Source organism: Lucilia sericata, unplaced genomic scaffold (assembly GCF_015586225.1).
Source record: "Lucilia sericata isolate MDLA Ls3-8-SP2 unplaced genomic scaffold, ASM1558622v1 Contig003340R_arrow, whole genome shotgun sequence".
Lineage (NCBI taxonomy): Eukaryota > Metazoa > Arthropoda > Insecta > Diptera > Calliphoridae > Lucilia > Lucilia sericata.
Window position 1 is genome coordinate 4,502 of NW_023996823.1, and position 14,531 is coordinate 19,032.

The 14,531-nt window shown below is 27.7% G+C and overlaps 1 protein-coding gene across 1 annotated transcript; it reads right to left on the reverse strand.

Moving 5' to 3' along the window:
• Positions 1-9,554: 9,554 nt before the first annotated feature.
• On the reverse strand, positions 9,555-11,219 carry LOC119614754 (60S ribosomal protein L23a-like). Its single transcript, XM_037970866.1, has 4 exons — positions 11,083-11,219; positions 10,304-10,698; positions 10,114-10,241; positions 9,555-9,902 (listed from the first exon to the last, which is right to left on the reverse strand). Exons 1-4 carry the CDS (start codon positions 11,111-11,113, stop codon positions 9,641-9,643), a joined length of 816 nt encoding a protein of 271 aa, XP_037826794.1. The 5' UTR covers positions 11,114-11,219; the 3' UTR covers positions 9,555-9,640.
• Positions 11,220-14,531: the final 3,312 nt, after the last annotated feature.

A 14,531-nucleotide genomic window follows, 5' to 3' on the forward strand; every position in this document is an offset into this window, starting at 1 on the left:
TTCAAACGAATTTAAAATGCTTCATTTGAATGTTAATGGAATTTCATACTTTTCAAAATTAAAACAACTAGAAATATTGCTCGAAAGGGAAAATATAAAAATTGCTTCATTAAACGAAACATTTTTAACGGAAGGCATCAAACCCTTTTTAAAAAATTACTTTTTCTACAGAAACGACAGGTCAGATGGAAGAGGAGGGAGGCGTCGCTTTACTGGTTCATAAATCTATAAAACATAAAAACTGCTTCACATTTAACACTAGATCTATTGAAAATATATCTATAGAAATAACAATAAATAATAGACCGATTGTAATAACTTCTGCATACTCGCCCCGTTATAACAATAATTTTTCTAATGATATTCATAAACTTACACCTTCAGCCAATGAATACATAGTTTTAGGAGACCTAAATGCTAAACATTCCGCCTGGAATTGTGCTACAAGTAACACAGCAGGTGTCATACTCAACAACATACAACAAACTTGTAACTTTTTCGTATACTACCCAAATAGTCCTACATTATACCCACATCAACGTAATAGACAACCGTCTACGGTCGATGTGGTAATTAGTAATTCCGCACTAAATATAGAAGTAAGAACGTTGGGTTACGAAATTCCTTCAGATCATCGTCCCATTATTTGCACCATAAAACGATCGAAGGCTTCAATTGCTGATATCAGTTACTATGATCATAGATTAACGAACTGGAACATATTTAAGAATTTTGTTGACAATCATATAGTATTCAATATAGATGATTACAATTCAAAGCAAACAATTGATAATGAAATTAACAAATTAACCAACATTATTTTAGAAGCAAGAAATGCATCAACTCCCAAAGTTACTCAACGAAACTATTTTGAATTGCCTGAGAACATCTGTAAATATATAAAACTAAGAAGAAGCTACAAAAGAAAAAGTCAAAGAACTTCAAATGCAGTTGAGAAACAATTTTACAATCAATATGCAAACCTTCTTACTAAAATGATAGATAAAAACATCAAAGCAGAACGCAATAATAAATGGTGTCAATTACTATCTAATTTAAAACCAGGAGATACAACTTTTTGGAGAATTAGCAGAAGTCTGCGAGAAAAAGATAAACACCAAATTCCATATATCAACTATGGAAATACCAAAATAACAGATGATAAGGAGAAAAGCTGAAATTTTAGCAAATACATTTGTCCAAGCAAATAATCTTACCTCAAGCTACAAACATTCAATGGATAAATTCATTAACGCAAGAGTTAATGATTTTAGGAAGGAGAACCCATCTTCTGATTCCGCCATTTTTACAAATCTTGGAGAAATAACAAGTGTTGTGTCATCTTTAAAAGCCTCCAAATCACCTGGGTTTGACAATATCACTAATATACTTTAAAGAACCTGCCAATTAAAGCGTTGAAATTGTTAGTCATTCTCTTTAACAGTTGCATTAAACTTAATTATTTTCCAAAAAATTTTAAAAACGCTAAGGTTATAGCTATAAATAAACCAAATAAGCCTAAAAACAGCCCTAACAGCTACAGACCTATTAGCTTGCTAAGCAATCTAGGTAAAATATTGGAAAAAATTTTGCATCATCGCCTAATTGAATTTGTATATTCAAATTCCATTGTTGCTAAAGAACAATTTGGGTTCAAAAAAGATCATAGCACTACTCACCAAATAAAAAGGATAAAAATAAAATAATTGCTAATAAGAACAACAAAATATCAACGGGCCTTATCCTGCTAGATATAGAAAAGGCGTTTGATACTGTTTGGCATAACGGCCTTTTATATAAACTTTTACTTGCTAATATCCCGAAATATCTTAGTAAACTTATTGCTGATTTTATGGATGATAGAATTTTCAAGTTGCAATTAAAAATACGACCTCATCTGACAAACATATTTCCACTGGGCTGCCACAAGGATCTGTTTTGTCACCACTCCTGTATTCAATATATACATCCGACTTTAAAGTTCCGAAGTACATGCAAACTGCATATTACGCAGATGATACCGCTTTAATTACTTCAAGCAAGAGTACCGGTGCTCTCTTAAAGAAAATGGAAAAAGGACTTGTAAGTTGCAACAAATATTTTCACAAATGGAAAATCAAAATAAATCCAATTAAGACTCAGGCTATAATTTTCCCATTCAACAAATCCCCTAAAAGATTGGCCCGGCGTCCCTTGTTAATAGGAAATAATGTTATAAATATACAAAACGATGTAAAATATTTGGGGGTTACGTTGGACAAAAAACTTATATTCAAACGGCATATCAACGAAATCTGCAAAAAAGCAATTAAAGCTTTTAGAGCCCTATGGCCATTGCTAAATAAACGTTCATGTCTGAACATGAAAAATAAGAATCTTCTATTTAAAAGTGTTATAAGACCCATATTAACATATGCATGTCCTGTATGGAGTACTGCAGCTAACTGTCACTTAAATCGTTTGCAAGTTATTCAAAACAAATGTCTCAAAATGATATATAACAAACACTGGAGATACCCAACATACCTTATCCATGAAGAAACTGGTTACGAAAGAATTACTGATTATATAAAAAGAATTAAAAACAAGTTTTATGAAAAATTGAAAGTTCTTCTTATCCCATGATAAGAGAATGTGTAGAAATTATACAAAGTTAAATGCAAATCACCAAATCGAAAATGATATGTTTATACGGTGCTATTACAACTAATAGCACAACTTTAAACCTATATAATTTTTCTTCATATTTGAATTCATTTAAAATCATATAAAGGTTTCTCCCATTTTACCTTAGAAAAGATTATAATGTAAAAAAAAAATATTGTAAATATCACTAGTCAATTCATTATTTGTTGTAATATCTATATAAAGATAAGATCTCATTTGTAAATATTTAGTAAGTAAAGATGTAAATAAAGGAAGATTATACAATTCAATTCAATTCAATTCAATTCTTTTTTGCCACAGAATTTTGTATTCGACACGACATATAATATATATATACATATATGGTATATGAGATAGAGATGAGAGAGAATATAGAGAGTATATAGGATGAGAATATAGGAGATTATATATATAGATATAGAAATAGATAGATAGATATATATAGATTGATATATATATATATAGATATATTATAATATATATATAGGTATATATATATATATATATAATATATATATATATACATATATATATATATATATATATATGGCCATGCAGGTGTTTTTTTCTCATCCATGTTCTTAGCAAAAATGTGTCCCCAAATAGTTTAGATAGCTATTTATGCAATCTTTCGAAAAACAAATTAAAAAAATTTAATAAAATATATATATATATATGTATAATATATATATATATATATATATATATATATATATACATATATATATATATATATATATATGGCCATGCAGGTGTTTTTTCTCATCCATGTTCTTAGCAAAATGTGTCCCAAATAGTTAGATAGCTATTTATGCAATCTTTCGAAAAACAATATAAAAAATTTAATAAATATTTTTGATTTTTTCTAAGTTCCTAGAAATTTATGGTAATATGGCAAATTGTAGAAGTGTTTTTTCAGGAGAATGTTTAAAACTTTTTAATTTCAATACAAAATGATATAGATCACTTAATAATGTTATTCTTTTTTTAAAGTTCTAAGATCCGATTTTTATAGTAATTTACTGGATGTAGACTGGTGTATATATATATATATATATATATATATATATATACATATATATCACATTTTATTTTGTATTCGCAACCGGATACAGGGATGTTTGAAGGAAATAATAAAATGTATATGAACATATAAGTGTCAAAATGCTTGACATTATAATTATTGATGGTGGTTGGCAACTGTGTCGGGATGCCACTTAGTGTATTATATAATGATGTATATATATTTTGTTGCTGATTGGGACTTTTTATTTGCATTTAATTTTCAATTAATTAATAATATATTTTTTACGGGTGGGGAGCCAACAGATGATTAGTACTGAATTATATTTATTGATCTCAGGTTTTTATTATTACTATGTAATATTGATATTTTGGCCGTGAAGGCTTAATATTACAAAATAAATGAATAAAATAAATAAATAAATAAAACGATTTCTATGAAAACTTCATAATCCTTAAGCATGTCAGATGTAGAATTTTAAAAATAAAGAGAGATTGACACTACCTTCTATTTTTCTATTATGATAAATAGTGCATGTAAATTTAGGTCCGGTTGCAGGCAAATCTCTATGTAAGTACGTCTATTATATTATAATACTGCACTAATTTAATATTGTTTTATCGTACGGCAAATGTTTTTATAACGAAATGGAGATATGTGCCTGAATGGAATTTTTGGACAAAATAAAATCAATGATACCAACGCGGCGATACGGATAGAACCAGAATTTCTTCAAACTTTCATATTGAATTGTTAGGTAAATGTATTTAAAACATTTTTTAATATATTTTTTTGTTGCTATCTTTAGAAATAAAACAGTATAAAAAAACTAGTTGTGTACACTGAAAATAATCCATGCCTAATATACACGAAAAAAGTTGTACATTGTACGAAATGCTTCGTGGTTTCGCACCACGAAATTCTTTCGTAATATATACGAAATTGTACGAAATATTTTAATAAAATGCAAAATAATTTTATATAATTTTAGAAAAAAAATTTGTTAATTTTACGATTTTTTTTAAGACATAAATATTTTAGTTCTTTTAAAATAATTATTGTAAATTTAGGAAAAGATTGCGAATTGAAAAAAATCTAATTTTTATGTTTTTTAAAAAAACATAAAAAATTTTACAGGAAATTAGACAGCTAATTTCCTGTAAATTAAAAATTACTTTTAATTTAACTCCCTTAAAATTACGAAAATAACAAAAAAAAAAAATATCGTAACAATATAATTTTTTTGTGAAATCAAAAATAATTCTTGTATATTACTAAATAATCTTGTTACGAAAAAAATCGTTACTTTCGTTAAATATTACATGCCTTAACGAAATTATTTTTGTAAAAGAAAACAAAGTTTCTTAATATATACGAAAAAAGATATTGCGACAGGTTTTCGTACTTTCGTAAAATTAGAAAAGGGGTTGATTAAACAATATTTCGTATATACACAAAATTTTCGTATATATTACGAAAAAAGTTGTTACGAAAGTTTTTTTCGTAAAGTTAAGCATGGATTATTTTCAGTGTAGTAATTTTCACTTGGAATTGTGCAGTAGGATTGCAAAAGAGCAAAGCGACTTTTTATGAATATTAGAACTAGTATCAAACTGGTTCTAACCCCATGTCTATATTAGACAAATATTTATTATGCTAAACGTCAAATTGTTATCATGATAAAAAATTAGCAGGTACAGACGGCATTTATTAGCGTTATAACGTCGTTATGAGTGTTTTTTTTTTTTTTTTAATTTTTAACATAAGTTTTCGTGAAATTAGTGTTTATTTACAAAATTTGCATTTAATTTTGATTGTTTTTATAAAATATAGCATTATTTCAATAAAATTATCTGTGAGCTGTCGTGATAAAATCAGCATTTTGTTACCCTATTCATTAACATAAACAAAAAACTGACAATTTTTCTGCCGATGTTTTGTCAATTGCCGTGATAAATATTTGTCTAATATAGACACGGGCTAAAGAACCCAATTGGGTCCAAGTGTACTAGTATAAGTCTAGAACTAATGGTACTAGTAATTTTTTAAACACACTCAATGTTAATTTGAGCATTATGATGGTATAGGAAAGTTTACAGTTGGGAACTAGTATTGGTGATTTTGGTACTAGTAGAATACAAGTTTGATACTAGTTCCATTTCCTGCAGGGTTACTACATTTCATATACTTAAAATTTATTCTAAGCTTTAAGTTTAAATAAATACTTTATTGCTTATAGTCATTTTATTTACATCATAGCCAAAACATAGAGTCAAACTTATGAAGGTTAGAAAATAAGAAAATTATTGTTTAATAAATAGAATAAATTATTTTATTTTTAAAATTTTTATTTTGATCCTTTGCAATCACCATTGTATGTATGTTTAAGAATTTGTCATGTCCTCGATGAATGTCAATTATTCAACATCCAGAGAAATTAATTTTTTTCAAATAATCCTGTCGTTGTATTAGAAGTGAGATTAAGAGAATCTTCCAAAATATATGATTTCATCAATAGGAAAAAAAATCAAAAATACATATATACATACATATAATTCTTTTAATTAATTTCGACCTGTGAACCTGAAACAAAAGAAAGCAAAATTCGTTAAAATCTAAAATATATATGTACATATAATTATGAAATGAATTTTCAGTTATCAGTAAAATTAGTTCTTTTCATATTAAAATGGTCAATGAGATTCCTACTAAAATATATCATCATAAAACATATTGCCAACTAAAATACGAAAATAAAAATCATTTCAGAAATATAGATAATCAGGTTATTGTAGAATCCAAGTCAGAATTGTAATTTATCAAAATTAAAAATCGATTCTAATTTGAATTGGTGTCATTAAATCGATTTGTTTTCCTTTAATTCGAAAATTAATAAAAGTTTTATTATAAAACCCATATTCGAATCAGAAGTTCTGTTTTGTTTAGTAGTTTGGTAGTTTTATTTTATTTTTAATGATGGAGGATACAAATAGTGAAACGAAAAATAAGAACATCTTTGTCTTTTATTTTTATAAAATTTAATTTAACTTACATTCGCGCCAATTCCACTTAACCACATAAAACAAAACAAATAAAATACAAATGCTGATGTCAATCAGATTCTACAATCCTGAATATTAACAAAATAAATTTAAAAAAATAAGGAAATGTCTTATACGTAATAATAGAATTGTTCGTATTTTTGATGGCGATATACATACATATATATAATACACATTATGTACATTGAAAATATCCATGCTTTACTTTACAAATAGAATGTAAGAAAAGAATAAAAATATAAATGCATTATTGAGTTTATAAAAAGAATATACTATAAACATTTCTAGTTTTTCTAAAAAGTTAAGAAAGGTTTCCTGATGAGCTGGCTTAAGCAACCGGCGAAATGCGTATAGGAACTAGCATATCCCCAATAATACATTTCATTTTATTAAAAAATTAACTTTAATTACCCAGCAAAAAATACCACATTCTTTCAATGACATGCTTATATAAATTTCATTGGTTTTTCACCAATGTTGAATGTACTTCAAGTACGTTATTGGTGTGTTTCTTGATATGTTACAGGTAACACGCAGACTTAAAAAAAATTAAAAATAAGCACACATTTTTGGGATGTGGTTAAGATGTCGTTTGTAAAGTATGGCATCAATTATTTTTTGCTGGGCAGTAGCTCAAACAATAAACATGTAAGTGTTCAGTCAAGACCTTGTTTAATGCAAATATTGATTTTGCTTAGATGGGTCGTATTTTGTTTATTAGTGTCTAAAACTTACTGGTGTTAAATTTTAGTCAATAAAAAACTCAATTTTAAATTCTTACGTTATAACGACCTTTGCATTTCAGGTGACGGTATATGACTGGATATTTTCAATGTTGTTATTAAAAACTAAAATGTAATAATCACCTTTAGTTTAATGCAGGAATATATATTAAGATTTTGGAACTGTAAAAGAGATAAATAAAATATCAGAATATTGTTATAAAAAAAAATTAATTAGAAAATAGTAAAAGACATCAGAAAATAAAGTTATTTTCACGTAAGAATGGTCAATGAGATTCCTACTATAATATATCATCAATTAAACACTTGACATCTTAATATATTTAAATATATTTGATTTAAAAACTCACCTTAATGGATGGTATACGTATGAAAATTTGATCCAAGTTTTTAACTGCAAAGAAAAATAAAGACAATAACTTAGTATATTTTTAACGTGTTTTCTAATGTTTAAGAAGTCAAATAAATCAGTAATAAAATTATTTTCATGTTGGAATGGCCAATGAGATTCCTACTTAGAATAACATCATTAAAAATTTGTAAGAATTTTAAAATTTTGTGTAATTTATTTATTTTGAACATAATTTTATTCACCTTAGAATTACTAAATTAACAACATATCGCTCAATTACTACAAGACTGGCATAATCCAAAATTCAGGTTTTTTAAACATGCATCATACTAAAGTCTCTCATGTAAATTTATCAAATGTGTTTTATTTTCGATGTGATATAAAACTCATGTTTCACGAATATTAGATAAATAAAAGTTAAATTTCAATGTAGACTAGAAACATATTAACCTCTACTATCTAAATCTGGCCTATTTTTCATATCCCTTTATTTATTTAAGTTATTTAAAAAAAAGTAAAATGTCATTAAACATTCAAAGCCATTTATCTCGAAACGACTTTTTATGTTTATGCCAGTCTTGTAATAAATGAGCGACATGTACAAAAGTCTAGCTACGATTTGAACATTAAAATAAAACGAAACAATGAAATGCTTTTAAATTAATTAAATATATGCGTTGATATAATTAATGTATTTTTTTTTTTTCTTTTAATTTTAATAATCGTGATCAATTTTTGATTTGATTGAACAATTTTTTATATAAACCTTATTGGAATTTCCTGGAAGTTTACACATTTGAGTGTCTACTTTTTGTATTCTTCGTTATAATTGTATCAACTATGTATTTATTTATAATTATAATTGTAAACTAATATTACTTAATTTTGTGCCTATTACAATTTAATTATCTATCCTTTAAATGAGTATTTTTAAGTTCTGTTGTTGTATTGATTGTAGAATTCTCAAACATATATGGCTCGGTTGATAATAAAGATTTCATTAAACTAAAAATAATACAGTGTAATGATGAAGAGAACCTACTATTCTGTTATATTTTTAAGTTTTCTCAAAATTTGAAATTGTAATCTCAATTTTAGACATATGTATCTTGAAATCTATAGGTACATATTATTTTTTAATTCTTACAACTTTTGCTTACAATTTACTTTAAAAGATTAAATTGTTCTTTTTTTAACAACATACCTTTTAAAATATCCGTTTTATTTTCCAGTTCTAATGTAACCTGAAATTGAAAGATTGACAAAGTTAAAAAAAAAAAAAATACATTTAATATTAATGATTTAGTGACTTAATTATTATTAGGAAAAATAAGAAATGACTGCATTTTGTTTCAATGATTCACGATTTTTTAAGTTATTTTAGTGATGGAGCGTTGAATGGAAATGCGAAATTGCAAACTCAAAATCTTTCGATTGTAGAATATGGGCGAATAATTTTCAGTATTATAAAATTTATTTAATACTCAAATTATTAAGAATAGTTTCAAAATAATGAAATTATATGTTTTTAATATTGATAAAATTTTGAATTACCTTTGAAATTATTTGCATGCATCTTTTATTAACTCGCAATAACGCTGAAACACCTGAAAAGAAAAAATGTTCCCTACTATCCCTTTAATCGGATCTTAGCAATAAAATTATCTAAAATAATTTTCTATTTTTCAATTAAAATAAGTTATATGTACTTTGTTTTTAGGTTTTTGTTATTTTAGTTTACGTCTATATTTCTATTAAAAAGAAACAAAGTAAAATATTTGAAGTTGACAATTTATATGATGCCAATCTTATTGGCGATGTCCAACGCATCATAATCACGGGCCAAACGAACATAAGCCTTCTTTTGACCATCGGGTCTGATCAAAATGTTAACTTTAGCTACTTTGATGTCATAGAGCTTGCGGACAGCAGCACGCACGTGATTCTTGTTTGCACGCAAGTGTGTTAAGAATACCAATGTGTTGTTGTCTTCAATCTTCTTCATGGCAGCTTCAGTGGTCAATGGATATTTGATGATATTGTAAGCGTCCATGCTGTAAAAATATATTTTTTTATTTAATTTGTTGTGATTTAAAATATCTTTAATGGTTATTTATTGAAGATTTTGTCAATTTCTTAAAATATATACATATTAACCAAATGTATATTTTAGTTAACACAAATAATGTTGTTTACAGATACTTCATGGATCATAATTTAAAACAACTTAAACAAATTAAACTTTTTAAATTGTGGAATTCTTACCGATTTCTGGTTGGTACAGATTTCCTTGGGTACTTGGGGTTGCGGGGCAACTTCAAAGTCTTAGGTCTGCGGAAATGTACGTTTGTACGTACTTTACGTACACGGGTACCAAAAGCGCCCTTGATAATCTAAAAATATATATATATATGTTGTAAATAATACTCCAGCGATATTCCTCCCTCATGCTTACCTTGGTCTGAGCCTTTTTAGCCTTCAACAAAGCTACAGCCTTAGCCTTTGAGGTACCCTTTTGTACCTTTGAGCCAGGTTTGGTAGCAACCTTCTTGCCCTTAGCAGCAGCACGAGCCTTTGCGGACAGTTTAGCCAAGATGGATTGGGGCTTCTTGCCAGCAGCAGCCTTCTTTTTGGCATCCTTGGTTTTTGGCTTAGCCTTAGAGGCAACTTTCTTGCTGGGAGCGGCTTTCTTGGCTACTGGTTTTTTAGTGGCAGCTGCAGCAGGTTTTTTAGCTGGAGCTGGTTTCTTGGCAGCAGAGGCGGGCTTTGCTGCAGTTTCCTTTTTGCCACCAGCGGCAGAAGTAGTAGCCGAAGCCTTCTTCTCCGGTTTCTTATCACCAGGCTTGGCAGCTATTTAATAAAAAGTAAATATAACAAATATTTAATAAACAATCATTATATATCTACTATAACAAATAAGGTTAGATTTCAAAACAACTAGAAAATGCACAAAATCTATTACTTAAATTCATATTTTTATTATCTGCTTCTTATTTTTTATTGAAAATTTTCATATTTTTTATATTTCTTATATGTATATCCACTTTAAAACACGACCGCGTGTTCTTCATTGCAGCATGTTTGGTATTTTTTCATATTTCTTTCGTTAAATTTTATTAAAATTCCACCATTAAACATGTTTATTCATTTGCTATTCGGTTTCTTATACCTTTTTCACCTTTATTAGAATATTTTTTATAATTTGTTCACAATATTTTCTCAAAAAATTCTTACCGGATTTCTCGGTTGGCTTTTTAGGTGGCATTTCTACGAAAAAAAGAAATGAAAAGGAAAATTTTTTGTCTTTTTCAATCGGGCGGAAGTTCGTTGTTCGAAAATCATATCGAAAACATGGCGATTTTTAGGAAATGTTCGGAAAACTAATAAATATGTTCGTAATATTGTGTAATGTTTAAGGGTTGCGTTTTAAAAATATTTTTATAAAGTATGTGCAATGTAAGCACAGGAGTGTGAATATCGTCTTACTGACGTGTTCAAAAAGATATTTATCGTTTATTTTAGGTTTGTTACGCATATTTCCCATACAAAATTCCTACAATAAACCATCAATAACTTTATTAAGCATTAATGAACATGCGGATTAGACTGTAATAAGATCTACTAAGATGGCATCATCTATCACTCAGTCTTAGAATAGTTGAATGAATTGCAAACAAATGTATATATTATTATATATAAGCAATCGGGATTATTATTGAGGTAGATGGTGTATTCTTAGAACACTGACTTAATATAATATACATACATTTTTCTTAGCACGAAATACATTTGTTTGTGTTTTTACAGAAACTCACCACACAACAATCGAAAACAGCTGTTTGCTGTTTTAACAAAAGGTTGTTTTGTTAGGGGGTATATTATTTTTATTGTGTTAGTAAGAAAACAACACATGTATATTAGAGATGAACGATATTTTCACGACTGTGATTTTATCATCGTGATTGATAATTCACTGGTAACTACTGCGGCTGAAGTTATCAAAAACAGTTAATTAGGGATGCAACATCGCTCTTTAAAACATCGATGTTTTAAAGTATCGATGTTTCCATGATAAACATCGATGTTCAAAAACATCGGTATTGTGAACGATACATCGATGTTTTGATTACACATCATTTAATTTTCAAAAAAGCCATCGTGATTGATAATTCACTGGTAACTACTGCGGCTGAAGTTATCAAAAACAGTTAATTAGGGATGCAACATCGCTCTTTAAAACATCGATGTTTTAAAGTATCGATGTTTCCATGATAAACATCGATGTTCAAAAACATCGGTATTGTGAACGATACATCGATGTTTTGATTACACATCATTTAATTTTCAAAAAAGCCATACATTTTTACCACCTTATTCATAAACAACATTTTATTTAATAAATGGTTTATAAAACAAAATTTTCATACAAAATTTGATTTATTATTTATCAAATCTTTATTTGTTTCAATTACACTAAGTATTATAATTTTGCAATAGAGTTAAGGAAAAGTAGCTGTGATAATCAGGTTCCTAGAAGCCTATTTATGTATGTAGCTGTGACAATCAGGTTCCTAGAAACCTATTTATGTCATGAGTACAAACGTCTTGGCATCGAGGGGGGATATAGCATTGCTTCCGAATTAAAAATATTATATTTTGTTGTCCAATTTTTATAACCATAAACTGTTTCTTGTAAGAGTAGTTATATGGAGGGTAGTGTCAATTATGGACCTATCCTCATCAGTTTATACAAATATTATTTCATCGCTGTACTCGTATCTTTAATTCAGTCATGAGGTTTAAAGTAATTTTCTGAAGGAAACCGATCAGTTATTGACAGGTTTAAAGTAATTTTCTGAAGGAAACCGATCAGTTATTGACAGATCCTCATCAAATTTAAAAAATGTCAGTTCCTATAAAACTATCGTAATTTGTAAGAATTTTAAGCCATGGATGAGCGTTAAAGTCATTTTCTGGAGTGAATCTTATATAACTAAGGGTCAGTTATAAAACCGATCTTCATAAACTTTGTACATAAATTAGGTATGTTTCGTAAAGAAATGGTTTATTTCGAATTTCATCTCCTGTGAACTCTCTCTCCTAATGAGAGTTAAAGTAATTTTCTGAAGTGGCTATTTATCGATCCATCTTCATCAAACCCGTAGGATAATTTCTGTTCCCTAAAAGGCGCCCTTATAGGGAGGGATGGGGTCAATTATGGACCGAACCTCACAAAACTTGTTTAGGTGAAATTTCATCGCTGTAGTAGTATTTGAGCGTTAGAGTCTTTTTCTAAAGGGGACCTTATATGGTGGGTGGGGTCAATTATAGACCGATACCCTTATAGGGGGGATCGTGTTATATGGTCAATTATAGACTGTTACTCATAAAATATAGTAGAGGTGTTTTGGCTCATACGAACATTGTTTTTGTCAAAGTTCAGCTATATATCGTCACCTAAAACGCAAACGGCCCTATCTAACATTTTAAAAAATTTACAGGAGAAGCAAAAAACTATTTAAATTAAAAAGTTTGTTTCTATCAACGCGATTTATTAGTAGTAAATAAACAGATTGTTTAATAGTGGAATATTTAAATGTTTTTGTAGATAGGGCCTTTTGTTTTTTGTAAATAAAATCGATAATTATGGTCGAAGTCCAATTTTTGGTGTGGACGTTTGTTTTGATGCAATACATTAGAATCAACAATAAAACCGATTTTGAATTTTTGGTTAGTTAGGGCCGTTTGCGTTTCATGTAACGATATGCTTCTTAAGGTCAGTTATGGGCATTAAAGTCATTTTCTGAAGGGGATCTTATATGGAGGTTTGGGTCAATTATGGACCGATTCTTATAAAATGTAACTAAAAGATTTAGGTTCCTATAAAATATGTTTCTGTCGAATTTAACCGCTATATATGCTACTTTTAGACAGTTAGAAGCATTTAAGTGATTTTCTACAATCACAAATTTAAAAATATTTTATTTTTTGTATTTCAAATTTTTCTTTTCATTTGTGAAAAATGTATATAGCCCTATGAGCTAGTAAAATTTTATTAACCAAAAATTTTCATTTTCAAGTAAATTGCTACCGATTGGCACACACTTAAAGATTTAAATATTTATATATGGGCATTTCTACCTAGAAGTATATTTTTGTCACAATGCGACTCATCATTGCCCATATCTCCGAACTTTTTGATTTTTCGCAAATATACTATTTTACATCCCTAAATCAAAAAGTCCATAAAAGTTATTTGTTGATAATATTTGTTTTGACCATATCTCAAACACTTTTATTGATTTTTTTATTATTAAAATAAATTTCTACAATCACAAATGTATTATAAACTAAAATTATAAAATAATTTATTTTTTGTATTTTCAAATTTTTCTTTTCATTTGTCAAAAATTATATTAAAATAAATTTCTACAATCACAAATGTATATAAACTAAAATTATAAAATATTTTATTTTTTGTATTTTCAAATTTTTCTTTCATTTGTCAAAAATTTATATAGCCCTATGAGCTAGTAACATTTTATTCACCTCATATCTATCAAAAATTTTAATTTTCAAGTAAATTGTTACCGATTGGCACACACTCTAATATTAAAATATTTATATATGGGCATTTCTACCTTGAAGTATATTTTTGTCACATCGCGACTCATCATTGCCTA

Bases quoted from the DNA above. Each gene is read 5' to 3' on its own strand.
- LOC119614754 (XM_037970866.1), bottom strand. From the start codon at position 11,113: ATGCCACCTAAAAAGCCAACCGAGAAATCCG. The intron at 10,242-10,303 runs GTAAGCATGAGG...ATATATTTTTAG, and splicing joins CTAAAAAGGCTCAGACCAAG to ATTATCAAGGGCGCTTTTGG. The intron at 9,903-10,113 runs GTAAGAATTCCA...ATATTTTTACAG, and splicing joins TCTGTACCAACCAGAAATCG to CATGGACGCTTACAATATCA.